The 14,894-nt window shown below is 41.4% G+C and overlaps 1 protein-coding gene across 9 annotated transcripts in view; it reads left to right on the top strand.

Annotated features, from left to right (window-relative positions):
- GRIP1 (glutamate receptor interacting protein 1) overlaps window positions 1-14,894 on the top strand; it is an 892,229-nt gene that overhangs the window by 323,091 nt on the left and 554,244 nt on the right. For 6 of the 9 annotated variants that reach the window (XM_089674177.1, XM_089674175.1, XM_089674176.1 and 3 more), the window contains exon 1: window positions 695-1,059. The exons of 1 other annotated variant lie outside the window; for it this stretch is intronic. In XM_089674177.1, the coding sequence (XP_089530303.1) occupies window positions 873-1,059 (187 nt within the window). In that variant the 5' untranslated portion in view covers window positions 695-872. Of the gene's footprint in view, window positions 1-693; window positions 1,060-14,894 lie in introns of those variants that run through there. 2 more of the 9 variants (XM_089674168.1, XM_089674167.1) reach the window with 1 other exon arrangement.

Here is a 14,894-nt window from a genome sequence, read left to right as displayed (position 1 = left end):
GGAGCTCCACTTTAAGAATGAGTCCAGTGAGCTGTGTGAGATCCTCAGTGCTCTATTTGTGGTTTGGTGTGGAATCCTGGAACTCTTTTAAAGCCCCCATAGATGGAATGCCATTGGGGCTGTGGGTGGCTCTGCAAGCACCACCTGGCTTGACAAAAGTCTGTTTATAAATGCCCTGAGCCAAGGGGGAACATGTCATGGTGACTGGTCCTATCTGATGTCACCTCCTGTCACTGTTAGGAGGCCGGCTGGCTGAATACAATGGAGAGTCGTCCATCCAGGCTGTTTAGTGTGGATGGATGGATTTTGTCTGTTGAGATTGGAGCTATGAATGGCCAGCCTTCCTCTCACCTGTATATCCCCAGCCATGCAATGTGGTGTATAGGAAATCAGACCCATCATCTACTCTCTGATTATGTGGGTGGAGAGAATCCTGAAGAGTCCTGTGCCTGGCTGCTGTCACCTGTGTGAAGGGTTAATGCGGTGTGTAGAGCCAGTACTATTGTCCTGTGTGGGATGCACCATGCCCGTCTTCTTGTGTAGTCAGGAAGGGGGGTTCTGGCCGTGACTTCTCCTCCTCGGTCCCCCTACAAGCCCAGGGAGAACCTGACTCTGCAGCGCAATGGTTCAGCCCTGACAGCAAGGCGTGTGCCTCCAGCCCCCTCTTCCAATGAGGAGGAGGGAAGGGGGGGACATGTCAATGCAGGGATCCCTCTCACTCCATACACATACACTGCCTGTGCCAGACAACTTTCCTGCACTCCGCTCCCGTGGGGGCCCCCAGCTCAGTGCCAAGGAAACCATGAGCCTGGTGTCCCCGGGGAGGTGAGTGCCATGTGTCTTCTGACAGGCAGGTAGAGGCTCCCCGGTGGATGATCACACACACACACCGCCCTGCAGCCGTCGCGTCTGATCAACCGGGCATCATGGAAAGGTTCCTGGGCTTTGTACGGCAGATCCGGAGATCCAGGAGGAGGAAAGGCAAGAAGTACCGACCGGAGGAGGATTACCATGAGGGCTACGAGGACGTCTATTACTATGCATCCGAGCATTTCAGGAGTAAGTCATCACCTGAATGAATGCCGCACATGTCACTCATCGTCTGCAACATGGGAGGGGGGAACCATCTAATAGTCATCATACCTGTCTTAGATCAACTTCCCTCCTATCATTTGGTTCCCACCTGTGATACCTCTTCTGGGGATCAGGCTGGGTGGGGGGTCCCTGCCTTCTGTAGTACATGTCCATTACCCGAGGAGCAGCATGGGAGAACTTGTTCCTTGTCATCCTGTGGGAATGTACAGGACAAATGGTGCAGTAACCCATAGCAACCTATCACAATTTATTTCATTGCCGTCACTCCGGTTCAAGATGGATGCTGATTGGTTGCTAGGAGTCCTGCACTCTGCACACAGCTTCTGTAACTTTTCTTCTTTTTAATGAAATAAACCCAAGTATCCAAAATCCCAGAAAAAAATAGATCATGACATATTTGGGAAAAAAAACTGCAAAGATCATGAATGTGTAGTAAGCACAGTAACAGATATGAACATTGATTAGTCTTTTGTCTCTGTGCTGTAAACAAAGGTGTTTTCTCTTTACTGGTCAATGGTAGTAATGGTTTCTTCTCTGTTATATAAAATGTCATGTACAATTGTAGAACCTTGTTCACAATATTTAGCTAATGTGTATATTGATGGACATAAACACTCCAAAGACATGCTGGTAGGTTCATTGGCTGCTTTCTAAATTGGCCTTAGTATGTGTATGTATGAGTGTGAGTTTAGGGACCTTAGATTGCACGCTATTTGAGGATAGGGACTGATGCAAATGTATCATATACATAAATTGTTGTCTCTCTATAAATTTATGTGTTATATAAATAAAATGAAAATAGATTTTGTACTGATATCCCCTTGGACTTGTCAGTTTTGTTATAAAATGCTGAAGTAATAATTGTGCTAGAATATTAAGGAAATCCATCTGGGTGCTCCTGAGTGACTGTCACTCCTATGTTCTTCCAGCCAGTCTCATGCTTGTCCCTTTAGTTTACAAAAAGCCAGATCTGCCTGAGGAGACAATGACAAGAAAACTACAGGCCATGCAGTGTTCACAGGAACTTGGTGTGTCACATAGTATTATGTACAGAGCAATGACAGTAATCGTCGCTGTACACTGTTAGATGAAAGAAAAAAAAGTGGTTGCCACCACCTATGAAATGTGTTTATGATATTTTAGCAAAATTTAATTTACATTAGCACATAATGATGTTAATACTCAGTCACAAGCATTGGCAAATGGTTTTGGAAGTGTGCTTGTGATGTTCTTGAAGGCTGCAGTGCTTTTATGATAGTGGTCTGGACATAGTTTGTTTCAGCAGGTTCCATGGTAATAATACAAGTGATTGTGAATGTTTACCCATGGAAGGAAGGTCTGTTGCATGCTGGTGAGCAGAGTCCCTGCAAATAAAGGAGTTTGGGAGCTCAATCACTGTTGGGAATATTTTTTATAATGCAAATCTGCAAGTGCAGAAAATGGTATTGTACATAGTATGCGCATAAATAACTTTGTTAGTTGTGCCCTTCTGAAAAACGAAACCCTTCCCCCAATATTTTATTCCTCCATCTTCCATTGGGCAAAATAGCGGACTTTCTTTGGGGTGGGAGGGGATTTATTTTCTTTTGATCCAACCACCCTCAATTCTCACCTAGGCAATAATGGTGTGTCCTAGCTCCTGAAGCCTAATGAGATATCAGCATTATATATCCAAGGGAGCATTGGCTTCCATACACTACATCTAGAGGAGGGCAGGCTGGGCATACTTCAGCAGGAGGATAGTTGTCTGAATCCAGAACCGGAACCAGTTTCGGGCAGCTGACTGGCAGATCACAACAGGTCAAGCTGGATTCCATGGGCAATCAAGTATGTTAATTCAGGATAAAAGATGAGAATACATTTCAGAAGGGTTTAAGCCAAAAACCAAAAGTGTAATTAGTTTTCTTTTTCAATTTTTATACCTCGGTTTTCACCTGGTGATCTGGCCAGTAATGCACTCCCTGTATTATTGTGCCTGCATTCACTTCTGCATGTTGCAGGAATAAGAAACCTGCATTGTGTTTGCAGTGCCATAGATGGTTAAGGCCAGACGACATGCGTTTTCACACGCAATAGATAAACATCAGAAACTCAACACCTGAAAAGGTGCAGAAGTTTCTTTGACACATTTTGTCATGCTTAGGGCAGCTCATTCAAGTGAATAGGCTGCTCTTCTGCACCTGGCTGAAAATGTGCATGTTCTCACAACACACACAGGTGAATGGGGCTTGAAGGAGCACAGAGACCCCTTTGGACAGCAGCATTGTTTGTCTGGGAGAGAGGGGAGTGTTAGATCTTCTAACAGATTTACGTACTCTAACAAATTGAAGCCAAACTCCAACTAACTCTTTTAAAGCAGTTACAGTAATAGTTTTCTCCTTTTCTTATAAAGGTTTTGCTGATCATTGTAAGCACCCCTGACAGTGGTAAATGGTTTATCTCAACCCTCAAACTGCTACATGTTCAGGACAGCTTGTTTTGCTGAAAAACAAACTTTATTGGCAGGATGACCAGGTGAACATAAGAGAGAACGTCTAAACAAGAAAACTAATGCAGCAGGGCTACATGGTACTGCGCGTGTACAACCTATTCTCTTTGGCATAATAGAATGGCTATCTTTCTGTAGGTTTGCAGTAAACTGCTTTTTCTATTAGGGTCTGTGAAGAGAAGCCACGCATTAGCAATATTGTGCAGGGAAGTATTAGTAGTGTGGGAAGGAGGAGGAAGCTGTTAGGCGTTTGTTAATTAAAGGTATAGCTATTGTTTAATTGCAGAATGAAGTGACAGTGATTGATGGGCCCTGGTATACATGGAGAATCTCCTATGTCTGAAGCCATCTGTGGCAAGATTAGCATTTCGCCCAACAGGGTCCCCAGTTCAGCCATTATCTTGGTAGGTGCAATGCATCTGATGTGCTCTCAGTAATGTAAAGAAAATCCAACGGGGCCAATGAGGCATCCTAATAAGTGCTTATTCATGTGCAGAAACCTGGGAAGTGAAGCTTAGAGATATTGCCTCTGATGTTCATAAGAAATGTGAGAAGTCAATGAATGATTCAATTTGTGAGATTTTCCCCTAAATTAAAAATTTGGGATGAACTAATCCTTTAAGGCAGCTTTTCTCAAACTGAAAGAAGTGTAGTGAAGCATGATCACCCTGTGCTGGGGTAGACGAGGTCGGGGAATCTTTTGCCATTTTTCTGGCTCCTATATAGCAGAGCAAACATCAGGCTTTACTGGTGGTTTAAAAAAAGTAGCCATAGACCAGTCAGCTGAAAGTGGAGTTCTATAAAAGATCTGAGGGCTGCACAGGCAAGGAAAAGTCAAACAACCAAGTCAGTTGCAGAGCATTGGAGTACTCTCCTTTCCCTGCCTTTTCTGTGTTGAAATGATTGCCTGGGGTGAGCTTAAAGGGGGAAGTGCTGTTTGATATGGGGCCCTTAGAGACTAAACAGGTAGACTGTCCATTTACATAAGCCAACATCAAAGAGTTGGTGTTGCCATTTCCCCTGTGTACAGCAGTTTTATTGTCCATAGAAAGAACAGGTAGGTAGATTAATGTTATTGACTAAGAAAGAGCCCTTCACTAATTAAAACTGTTAGCTTGGGCTTTTAATGTATTTTTTCTGCTGAAAAAGGAAGATGGGGATAGCCTTTCAACTGCAAAAGGGCGGCAGAAAAAAGGGAAGGCTATGTAGCTATCTGAAGAGAATGTGGTAGTCTCTGATGCATACTAATGGTAGAGATGGGATACTCTGCTTACAATGCGTGGCTGATAAAATCCTTCTGCTGCAAAAATTGTGTTTTAGAGTGCACAACTTTTGAACACTCTCTTACATTGTATGATTGCTTATTTTCTGTACAGATATAGTGGCCAGAAAGGCAATGCAGACAGTGAAATATGTTGTGTGCCATATTGCATTGGTCATTGGATGGGCTGCCCTTGCGTTGGTGGTCAGGAAGGAATGCCCATTACAGGCAGCTGAAAAGGTCTGGGGTTACTTACCTGAGAGCCAAAAGGAGAGGCTCCGCTGGTCCTATGCTGAGGGCTTTTCTGAGTGATATTGATACTGGAACTAGGCAGATCAGTCTTCCTCAGCTCTCTGTTCAAGTAACCCCTCTATAGGAACCATGATTTTGAAAGGCTGTATTATTGAGGTTATTTACTAAATCTGTAAGATCCAAAGGAGTTGGGTAAATCTGTATTTATGGTGAAAGCCAAAAGTTCCAAAATGCAAATGTTTGGAGAACAATACAACCTAGATCTATTTTGACAGTGCTCTCTTCTAACACAATAAATAAGTACCGGTACATGTTTCTGTGCTGTTTTGTTGTACTTTTGGTCTGCTATGCTTCTGCCTGGTTTTAGATCAGTCATAGGGAGCAATGCTTGTGTCCTACAGGATGCTAGGTAATGATAGTATAGATTTCAGTTATTACATGCCAACACCTAGTTATGCTCTTGCCAGGAGGGAAACATGATTGCTTGTTTGAGAGATGTTAGAAGTCCATTTTTTTGATACTTGCAATTTTAAAAGTTTTGAATAGCCAGAAAGACATATAAAACATATGTCCTGTTTGTTTTGTTTTAGTCCGTTTTTAAGCCAAAAGGGTAAATACTCTCCATATCATTAAAGATGTCTTTTAGCTCTTGATTTCATAAGCTATTTTAAGTATCAGATATATTTAGACTAGCTTAAAATAGCTTAGTTTTAAAGGTGTAAAACTGTGCTTTAGTCATGAAATGTTTTTATTATGAATGGTGATTAAATACAGTTTTCATATAATGCATAGCTATAAATAGTATTTCTAAGTCTATATATATATATATATATATATATATATATATATATATATATATATATATACAAAAATCACCCTAAGTATTTCAGATGTCAAAGTATTTGGGGTCAGTCTGAAGCATTTTAGCTGTTTAGTCTATTTGTCTATAATTGTTTTTCTCATGTGCTCTTTTTTGTCATTTCTTTATTCTTTAATACATTTTGCAGCTATTCCTATTTTGGAATTATAGCACAAGTTATGACAGTACCGAAAAAGTTGAGACCTTACCAGTGTTGCATATATGATGATTTCAGCGACAAGTACGTATCTTAACAATAGAAGTCAGTGGGGAACATAACCAACTCACTAATCATAGGCAACTACAAATCAGGGGAAGTTTCTGCATTTCCAGTAACTAGAAATTAACCCATGTAGTTTGGGCTTTACAGAGAAACTACACTGCATCTGAGCACCACAAACCAAAAAAGCTGTTTAATTCATTTTCAATATTCAGAGCAAACTTACCCATCCGTCCATGTCTCCATGCTTTAATTTGCTGCAAAGTCATCTGAAAAATACCCCACTAGCATTTCTGGCCATGACCATCTTGAGAAAGGGCAGATAACAGCCCAACAAAAAAAGTCTTTTTTTCTTGGTGTCTTGCTTTAGAACCTATTCTTGGGGTTATTTGGGGTGCTATTTCAGAAAATTGCATTGGCTAGACCAGGGATTGACAAATGTGCTTTGTATCTAGGAGCCAGCTAAAAAAAGTTAGGAGACAGTTTTTTTTAAACAGTTTTATTTTCAACGGCAAAATTGACAGATCTTAAATCTGTAAAGAGTGTAAAATGGCAGAATAAAATAAAGGGTATAGTGAAGGAAATAAGTATTTGATCCCCTGCTGATTTGAATGTTTGCCCACTCACAAAGAAATGATCAGTCTAAAAATAGAATGGTAGGTGTATTGTAACACTGAGAGACAGAATAGAAACAAAAAATTCAAAAGAAATGCATGTCTAACAAATTATGCACTGATCTGCATGTTCATGAGGGAAATAAGTATTTGATCTCCACCCAAGATAGGATGGTACATTGCCCCGTCCATCGTCCCTTTGATGCGGTGCAGTTGTCCTGTCCCCTTAGCAGAAAAACACCCCCAAAGTAGAATGTTTCCACCACCATATTTGACAGTTGGGATGGTGTTCTTGGGGTCATAGGCAGCATTCCTCCTCCTCCAAACACAGCGAGTTGAGTTGATGCCAAAGAGCTCGATTTTGGTCTCATCTGACCACAACACTTTCAGCCAGTTCTCCTTTTGCATCAGTCAGATGTTCAGTGGCAAACTTCAGATGGGCCTGGACATTTGCTTTCTTGAGCAGAGGGACTTTGCAGGCCCTGCAGGATTTCAATCCTTGTCGGCGTATTGTGTTACCAATTGTTTTCTTGGTGACTGTGGTCCCAGCTGCCTGGAGATCATTGACAAGATCCTCACGTGTGGTTCTGGGATGATTCCTCACTGTTCTCATGATCATTGACACTCCACGAGGTGAGATCTTGCATGGTGCACCAGACCTAGGGAGACTGACAGTTGTTTTGTGTTTCTTCCATTTGTGCATGATTGCACCAACTGTTGTCACCTTCTCACCAAGCTGCTTGGCGATAGTTTGGTAGCCTAGTCCAGCCTTGTGTAGGTCTACAATCTTGTCCCTGACATCCTTGGACAGCTCTTTGGTCCTTGCCAAGGTGGAGAGTTTGGAATCTGATTGATTGCTCCTGTGGACAGGTGTCTTTTATACAGGTAACAAAATGAGATTACCAGCACTCCCTTTAAGAGACTGCTTCTAATCTCAGCTTGTTACCTGTATGAAAGACACCTGGTAGCCAGAAATCCTGCTGAATGATAGGGGATCAAATACTTATTTCCCTCATGAACATGCAAATCAGTGCATAATTTGTTAGACATGCATTTCTTTTGAATTTTTTGTTGCTATTCTGTGTCTGTGTTGGAATACACCTACCATTCGATTTTTAGACTGATCATTTCTTTGTGAGTGGGCAAACATTCAAAATCATCAGGGGATCAAATACTTATTTCCTTCACTGTATAAATTACTTTTACTTACCCTACCAGTCCCATGAGGCAGGCAGTTATAAGTAATTTATAGCTTTTACAGACCTGTACTGGCCAATGACTAGTGGCTGTGTTATACCTCCACTGTGACAGATGGGGGAGTGTGTAGTGTGTATATGTGTGTGTGTATTATGCACATGCAACCCCTCTTGTGGGTGCTTGCACTGGAGATCAGAGATGAGAACCCTCTCCTCCTGCATGGGTCCTGGCAATAGAAGAGGAGAACCTGCCTTATAGTGGAGATGTGCTCTGCAATGTAGTGGGATGTTTGGGATGGCATAACTGTGGATGGAGGATTGGATCCCTCTATGCAGAGCCACTGTTAGAAATCATGGGGCCCCATACAACCTACATGACCGTGCCCCCATCAATCCTGCACTCGACCCCACCCCTGGCCCTTCCCCTGACCCCATGGACCCCTCAGGATGGGATCAGGGAGACTTGTTGCAGGAGCTGGAACATGTTCCACCCTAAAAACAAGTGGAACATGTTCCAAAAGGTGAACTTAGCCTTTAGTAACCATTAGTATTCTAAACTTATTACACATATTTTAAAGCCGCAGAAAAGTCCTATTTTAGAACTTTTTTGACAACCACTAATTGGCAGGGTTGAGCTCAGGCGTGCTCAGACCTAGTCTAAACTCAGCTCAGCTATCCTTCCAGGAAGCTATCACAGAGTCAAGTCAATCGTAATTGGAGCTGAATGGGACAGATGTCGGTGTTTTGACATCCGTGCCCATTCAGTTTGTGTCTGCATACACCATGGACTTGTGGTACCTCTATGGGTGGCCAGATGTAAATCTCTCTAATCTGTCACATTTAGGTCTGGTAAAATAGAAAAGGATGCAGGCCTTTTCATTTATTTTTTTTTTTAACTGAATGGACAAGGGCGTTGGCAGGTGTAAACATCTGGATTCCCTAGACCTACATGGAGCTTTCAATCAGGCCTGCATGAAAAACTAACAGGCGGACCTAATTGGAAAGCTTGGGTGAAAGGTTCTTAAAGGGGAGTGGTTTGGGGGTGGTAAAAATGCAGCTTAGCTGCAGGTTTTTAAACCTGCTCTAAACACAAGTGTAAACTAGCATTTTACTGTGTGCTTATGGTCATAATCATTATGATGATCTGCACAGCAGGTGCTATATGGCTGTCACTTTATCACATGGTGGTTCGGTGCTGACTGTCTGTAACACACAGTACAGCCATAAATTAACAAGATCAGCACCCAACAGCCATGTGACACAGTGACAGCCATATAGCACCTGCTGTGCTCTGATCATGTTAATGATGATAATAGGCACACAACAGGGAGTCTGGTGACTGTGCTTTCCAGAGTAGCCTGTGTGATGTGTCAGTGTGTCACTGGGTGTGCAGGGGACTGTTTGCCTGTGTAACACCACTGGGAGTTCCCCTGCTATGCTCTCAGCCACCTCATTGATCAGTCTCTCCCTCAGGCTGCAGCATCGGCGCTTACTGCGGGAGGGAAACTGCGCCAAAATAGAATCCATCAGGGAAGGCATACAGTGGGCAACCAGAATTATAACACTGCAGGTGCTAGCCCGAAAAAAACTCCCTCCTCTGTTCTAATCTGGGCCCTGCCTCCTGTTCACTCACTGCTGCCACTGTCTGAGGCACTGCCTGTGACAACGGTAAGAGCCGATCTGGATAGTGAGTGGCGTGTTGCCCTTGTGTCTCTGCATCCCATGAAATGTCACCCAGGCATCGGGTGGGACCGCACTGCACAAGTGTTAACCCAGGCTGAATGAGCTGACAAAAGCTCAGGCGCTAGGATGCAATTTCCAGGCTAGACTGCCTCCGCTTTCGTTTCTTAGATATGGTCAAATGTATATGATTATAAATTTTTTTGTCAGTTTTCAAAAAGATCTTGCTAATCAACTTGTTCTTCTGTCGTCTAGTTTGTGTTTTTGCATACAAGTTAGCAGATCTGGTGAGAGTGTTTTATGTACTTCCAGATGTAATTTATTATCACAAACATTGGATTCTAAAGTGTAAGTTATTAATTGCATTATAGTTATGATTGGATAGGAGGTGTGTATATTTTGCCACTCATGGTTTAATTTTTGCAGATTGAGTACTGTAGAGGTTATGGTCACTTTTTTTTTTATGTGTTGACCAGAGTGAAGAGTGATATATGGCATTTATGATGTACCGTATCTAAAAAACTAGAGCCAATAGGGAAAATTGGTGCCATTTTTAGAATCCGTGTGTCAAATATGCATGTTATCTTCTGTAATTCATGTAGCATTTACTTTATGGAATCTATCTGCATATTGCTCAGGCATGCAGGTAGGAGGGTTAGCTGAGAACAACCCTCTTCCCCTCCTGAACACTCCAGGGATGTATGATATAATTTGTCTAGGCATGGAAACCAGGAAGTAACTCAACAAATTAAAAACAAAAAGTAAAAAATCAGTAAATATGGTATACTTTCCTATTTGCTAATGCCAGCAGCATAAGGAGTGAAAATAATCATTGTTGATTGAGTGAAGTTTTTAAACTCCTCCTGATTTGTGATTGTAAAGATGTTGGTGGTATTCTATGAAATTATTTTTGTTTGTGTTTGTTCACCTAATTATATAGGGCCATCACAGATAATTATGTTTTTCGATTGTTAGGGGGGAAAGAGCGTATCCAGAAATATATTCAAACACAGGGAATTTGAAGATATGCAAACAGGATACCTGGTAGGAATTGAACTCAGGACTCCAGCACTATGAGGCTGGAATGCTAACCAATGTTCTGTGCATTGCCATTAGGAGCAGTATTATAATCATCCTTGCTTTTCACATTTGAGCATTGAGCTGTGGTGTCCTGATTTAGTTTGTCATCGCTACTTGTAATAAATTGATGGACGTAACATGAAACGTAATCTCAGCCCAGCTACTCTTGCAGGTCTCTTCCTTCACCAGGCTACTGTGATTAATCCTAGGTAAAACCTCTAGAGGAATTATTTAAAACATTCATGCTAAAGTGACTGACTTGATTGCATCATCAGTGAATAATGAAACCATGAAACCCTAAAATAGCTTATGGTCTGATTGTAGATGGCTGAAGGTGAATTAATATTGTCTTGTTTTCAGTACAAGGATTCGTGCATGTGGCCATACACCACATGTATGCAGGATCTTCCTGACAGAAGCGTGCAGAAAGATCCAGAGTAAAAATGCTCTATATACTGTACACATGTGACATTTTAGCAACAGTTACATGCATACAAAGTTGCAGCGTAAGGGACCATTGTTGGCCACCACTATGGCTCAGTTAGTTGCTATTATCAAGACGACCTCCGCATGAAGATTGCCAATCCACAATATTGACACCAATATGGAGCTATATAGATAGATATATATATATATATATATATATATATATATATATACATACACACACACATTCACTGGCCACTTTATTAGGTACACCTTGCTAGTACCCTTTTGCCTTTATAACTGCCTTGATTCTTTGTGGCATAGATTCAACAAGGTGTTGGAAACATTCCTCAGAGCTTTTGGTCCATATTGACATGAGTTACTGTTGCCTTTCTGTCATCTTGAACCAAACTGCCCTTTTTCCTCTGACCTCTGACATTACAAGGCATTTCTGTCCACACAACTGCCGCTCACTGGATATTTTCTCTTTTTGGACCATTCTCTGTAAACCCTAGAGATGGTTTTGCATGAAAATCCCAGTAGATCAGCAGTTTTTTAAATACTCAGACCAGCCCGCCTGGCACCAACAACCAGGTGTGTGTATATATGTGTGTGCGTGTGTATATAGAATATATGTGTGTGTGTGTGTGTGTGTATATGTATGTGGATGTATATATGTGTGTGTGTGTGTATGTATATATATATATATATGTGTGTGTGTGTATATATATATATATATATATATATATATATATATATATATGTGTATATATATATATGTGTGTGTGTATATATATATATACCTGTGTAAATCACTTTTTTATGGGCTCTTCTTGTGGCAATCTGTTCCCACCAGGTGTGCATTCAGGATGAGCGTTGTTGAGTCTACTGTACTAGACATCATGACACTGATATTTGCAGAGTACATGAATGGACTGGGACCACAAGAACAGCTCATGATGTAACATATACAAGGAGCACAAACTCTGCTCACACCTACAGACTGAATGCCCCAATCAGAGCCAATATTGTCAATAGTGTCTAGTCAGCAGCACAGGTGCCACTGGCTACAAATATTTATTTACATGTCTGCCCTGGCAAGCAGTGCCCAATAGAGTACCGTAAATCTATGACATATGTTGGTATAACGTAACTTATGCAATCTGAAATTCAAGGGTTTTGTTTTTTTACACCTTAGAACACCACTCTAAAATATGGATTTAAAAACCAGAATATGTGTATAGGTACATTGTATAATATGAAGCTGCATTCAGAGGCATGTGCATGAGCCCTAATTGTGTGGTGTCCCTAAGCGTGTATACTATATCCTTTTTTTTTTTTTTTGTGTTTGTTTGATAAACTGTTTTGTAAATCTTTTGGTATTCATCACACCTAGTATCAAGTACCAGTACTTTCTGAATGGAGACCAATCCTAAAACATTTTGAGGAATTTAACTCAAAAGCTAAACATTCACATCCCAACAAGCCTGTTTTGACTGTAAAGCCATATAGAACATAACATTACCACCATGTGTTCTTTGGGAGCAGATTGAGTAGTTTGCTAGCTTTGGTGCTGTAAGTTTCACAGTAGAGACATCCACCTTTTCCAGGGAAGAGATGTAGAGGTGGCGTCTTTGGCACTCTTACTGTTCTTATTAGCTAGTTCTCAGTTTGCATCATAACTTTGACATAGACCTCTTCCTCCACTGAGTTATGGAGAGCCAGGGGCCCTGCACTGGCACAATGGAATCACATCACATAGTCATAACATATTTCTCTGATTATCAAAAAAGGCAATGTGTTGGTGCCAATGAAGGGTTAAATACTGTTTTTTTTCCCCCACTTATCTCTTTTTGCAGCATAGGTGACCGTTTTATAGGTTTTGTTACTCTTTAGTCTTTTAAACAAAAAAAAAAAAGTAAACCAAACCAGATATCAAACAACCATACCAAACGTTGGGCAGTAATGTTTACTTTAACACTATTACCCCATCACACAATTACCTTGATGTATCATGTTCTGGTATAAAGAAGAATTGTGTCATTATTTGTCTGAGGGCCCATTCACACCAGAATACAGCACGCTGGTGCACATTTCCGTGCGCATTTACTGCACCACGCAGGAACATGCTGCCCTTGTTAAGCGCGCGTGTTGTTAATGGCACCCCAAATGCAGCACATTTGTAGCCATCAAACTACTGCACCATACATGTACTGCAGCACCATCCAGTTTGGTGTAACATGATTTTTAAGTTGCGTCTGCCATACTTTTTGCATGTTCTCCTGTGTTTGACAGCCCATTGCAATGAATGGGCTGTCAAAAGTGGAACACTTGAAAACTCTAGGAGGAGGACAGCACACACAATTGTTTTTTAGGCTAGGTTCACAAATGTACAGATCTGGAAAGCTCGCAAAGTCTGCAGGCAGCCCATTCATTTCAGCGAAAAAAGAGGGCATTCAAGAGGCCCTGGAACTTTAATATGAGCTTAAACAAGGTAGTGAGAGGGCAAAAAACATTTGAATAGCTCAGTGGTTCAAGTTGGGCTGCTCACAACAAGCAAGGCCACCCTACTAGGAAAAAGTGTGCATATGTGGCTTTATTTTAACTGCTGATGCAGATGCACTGCTGGTCAGGAATCCTATTCCTGTAATCCGCTCCCCAGCACAGATTTAAACAGGAAAGCCTTTCTTTGAGTCCATTCAAGGTTCTCCTTTTTAAACTGAAGCCCTGATAAAGGGAGTGTTCCTCTGACCCCCTAAACATGTTGGCTGTCTTTTAACATCACATCAGTAAAGGAATTTGGACTCCTATCTTTTGGTCTGGCTCTCCTTCCATTCACTTCAGTAGGCTAGCCTTCCTGCAGAAACTCGGAAAGAAGTCCCTGATTCATTTTTTTTTTTTGTTCTTTTTTAGTAATTGGCATTGCTCACTGTGACGGGTCTCATGGTGCTGCATTTGCCGGTGTGTGTGGTGGGGGCCATCAAGAAATAATGGCACACCCCCACGTCTGCTAAAGAGAAACCTATTGAAATGAATGTGCAGAACTCTCGTTGAACAAGTGTGAACCTTGCCTTCATTTTCTTTCCTTTTTTTTCTCTGTTCATTATTGGAGTTGTACAGAAATTCACAAAACCTATTTACAACATTATTGCTGAACTACTTTTCTTATATCCGAGTTCTAGCAATATTTATAAAGTCATGTTGAGGGTACTTACCAGCATTAAATGTATTTAAAATGGGTATAAAACTTTTTTTTATGCATTCCTTTTCTTTTTTGAAACGCTGTAAACCCAGTTTACAGTCTTCTTGTAGCTTCTTTTTTACACTTGTAGCTTTTCTGCATTGGAATACCTATACTGAACAGTGGATTATCCCTCATTGTTTGGTACAGATCATTAAAGAATATGTAAGCCCAACATTTCATATTCCTGATACATGCCTGCTGTACCATGTACTTGTATGAAAACATATCCTGTTCTATTTGTACTGTTTCTCTTGTGTGAAATCCCTGGTGTTCCTGTCAGTCCCTCTGCTTTCTTATTAAAAATGGACCACTCTAGTCAGGAGAGCACAGGTTGGTCAGTATTCGAGTTGTGGTGGAACTCAAGCCTGATCTCAAATGATCAGACTTGTTATGACACGCCCCCACCTTGCATAGCTATTCACTGGGAAGATCCGTGTGCTGCTGTTTCTCCACCCTCACCTCTCTATGCAGCTGAAAAC

The sequence above is a fragment of the Staurois parvus genome, unplaced genomic scaffold (genome assembly GCF_062004578.1).
Source record: "Staurois parvus isolate SC_StPar_1 unplaced genomic scaffold, SC_StPar_1.0 ptg000147l, whole genome shotgun sequence".
Taxonomy (NCBI): domain Eukaryota; kingdom Metazoa; phylum Chordata; class Amphibia; order Anura; family Ranidae; genus Staurois; species Staurois parvus.
Note: the sequence above shows the minus strand (reverse complement) of the source record. Positions and strands in the feature narration are given on the sequence as shown.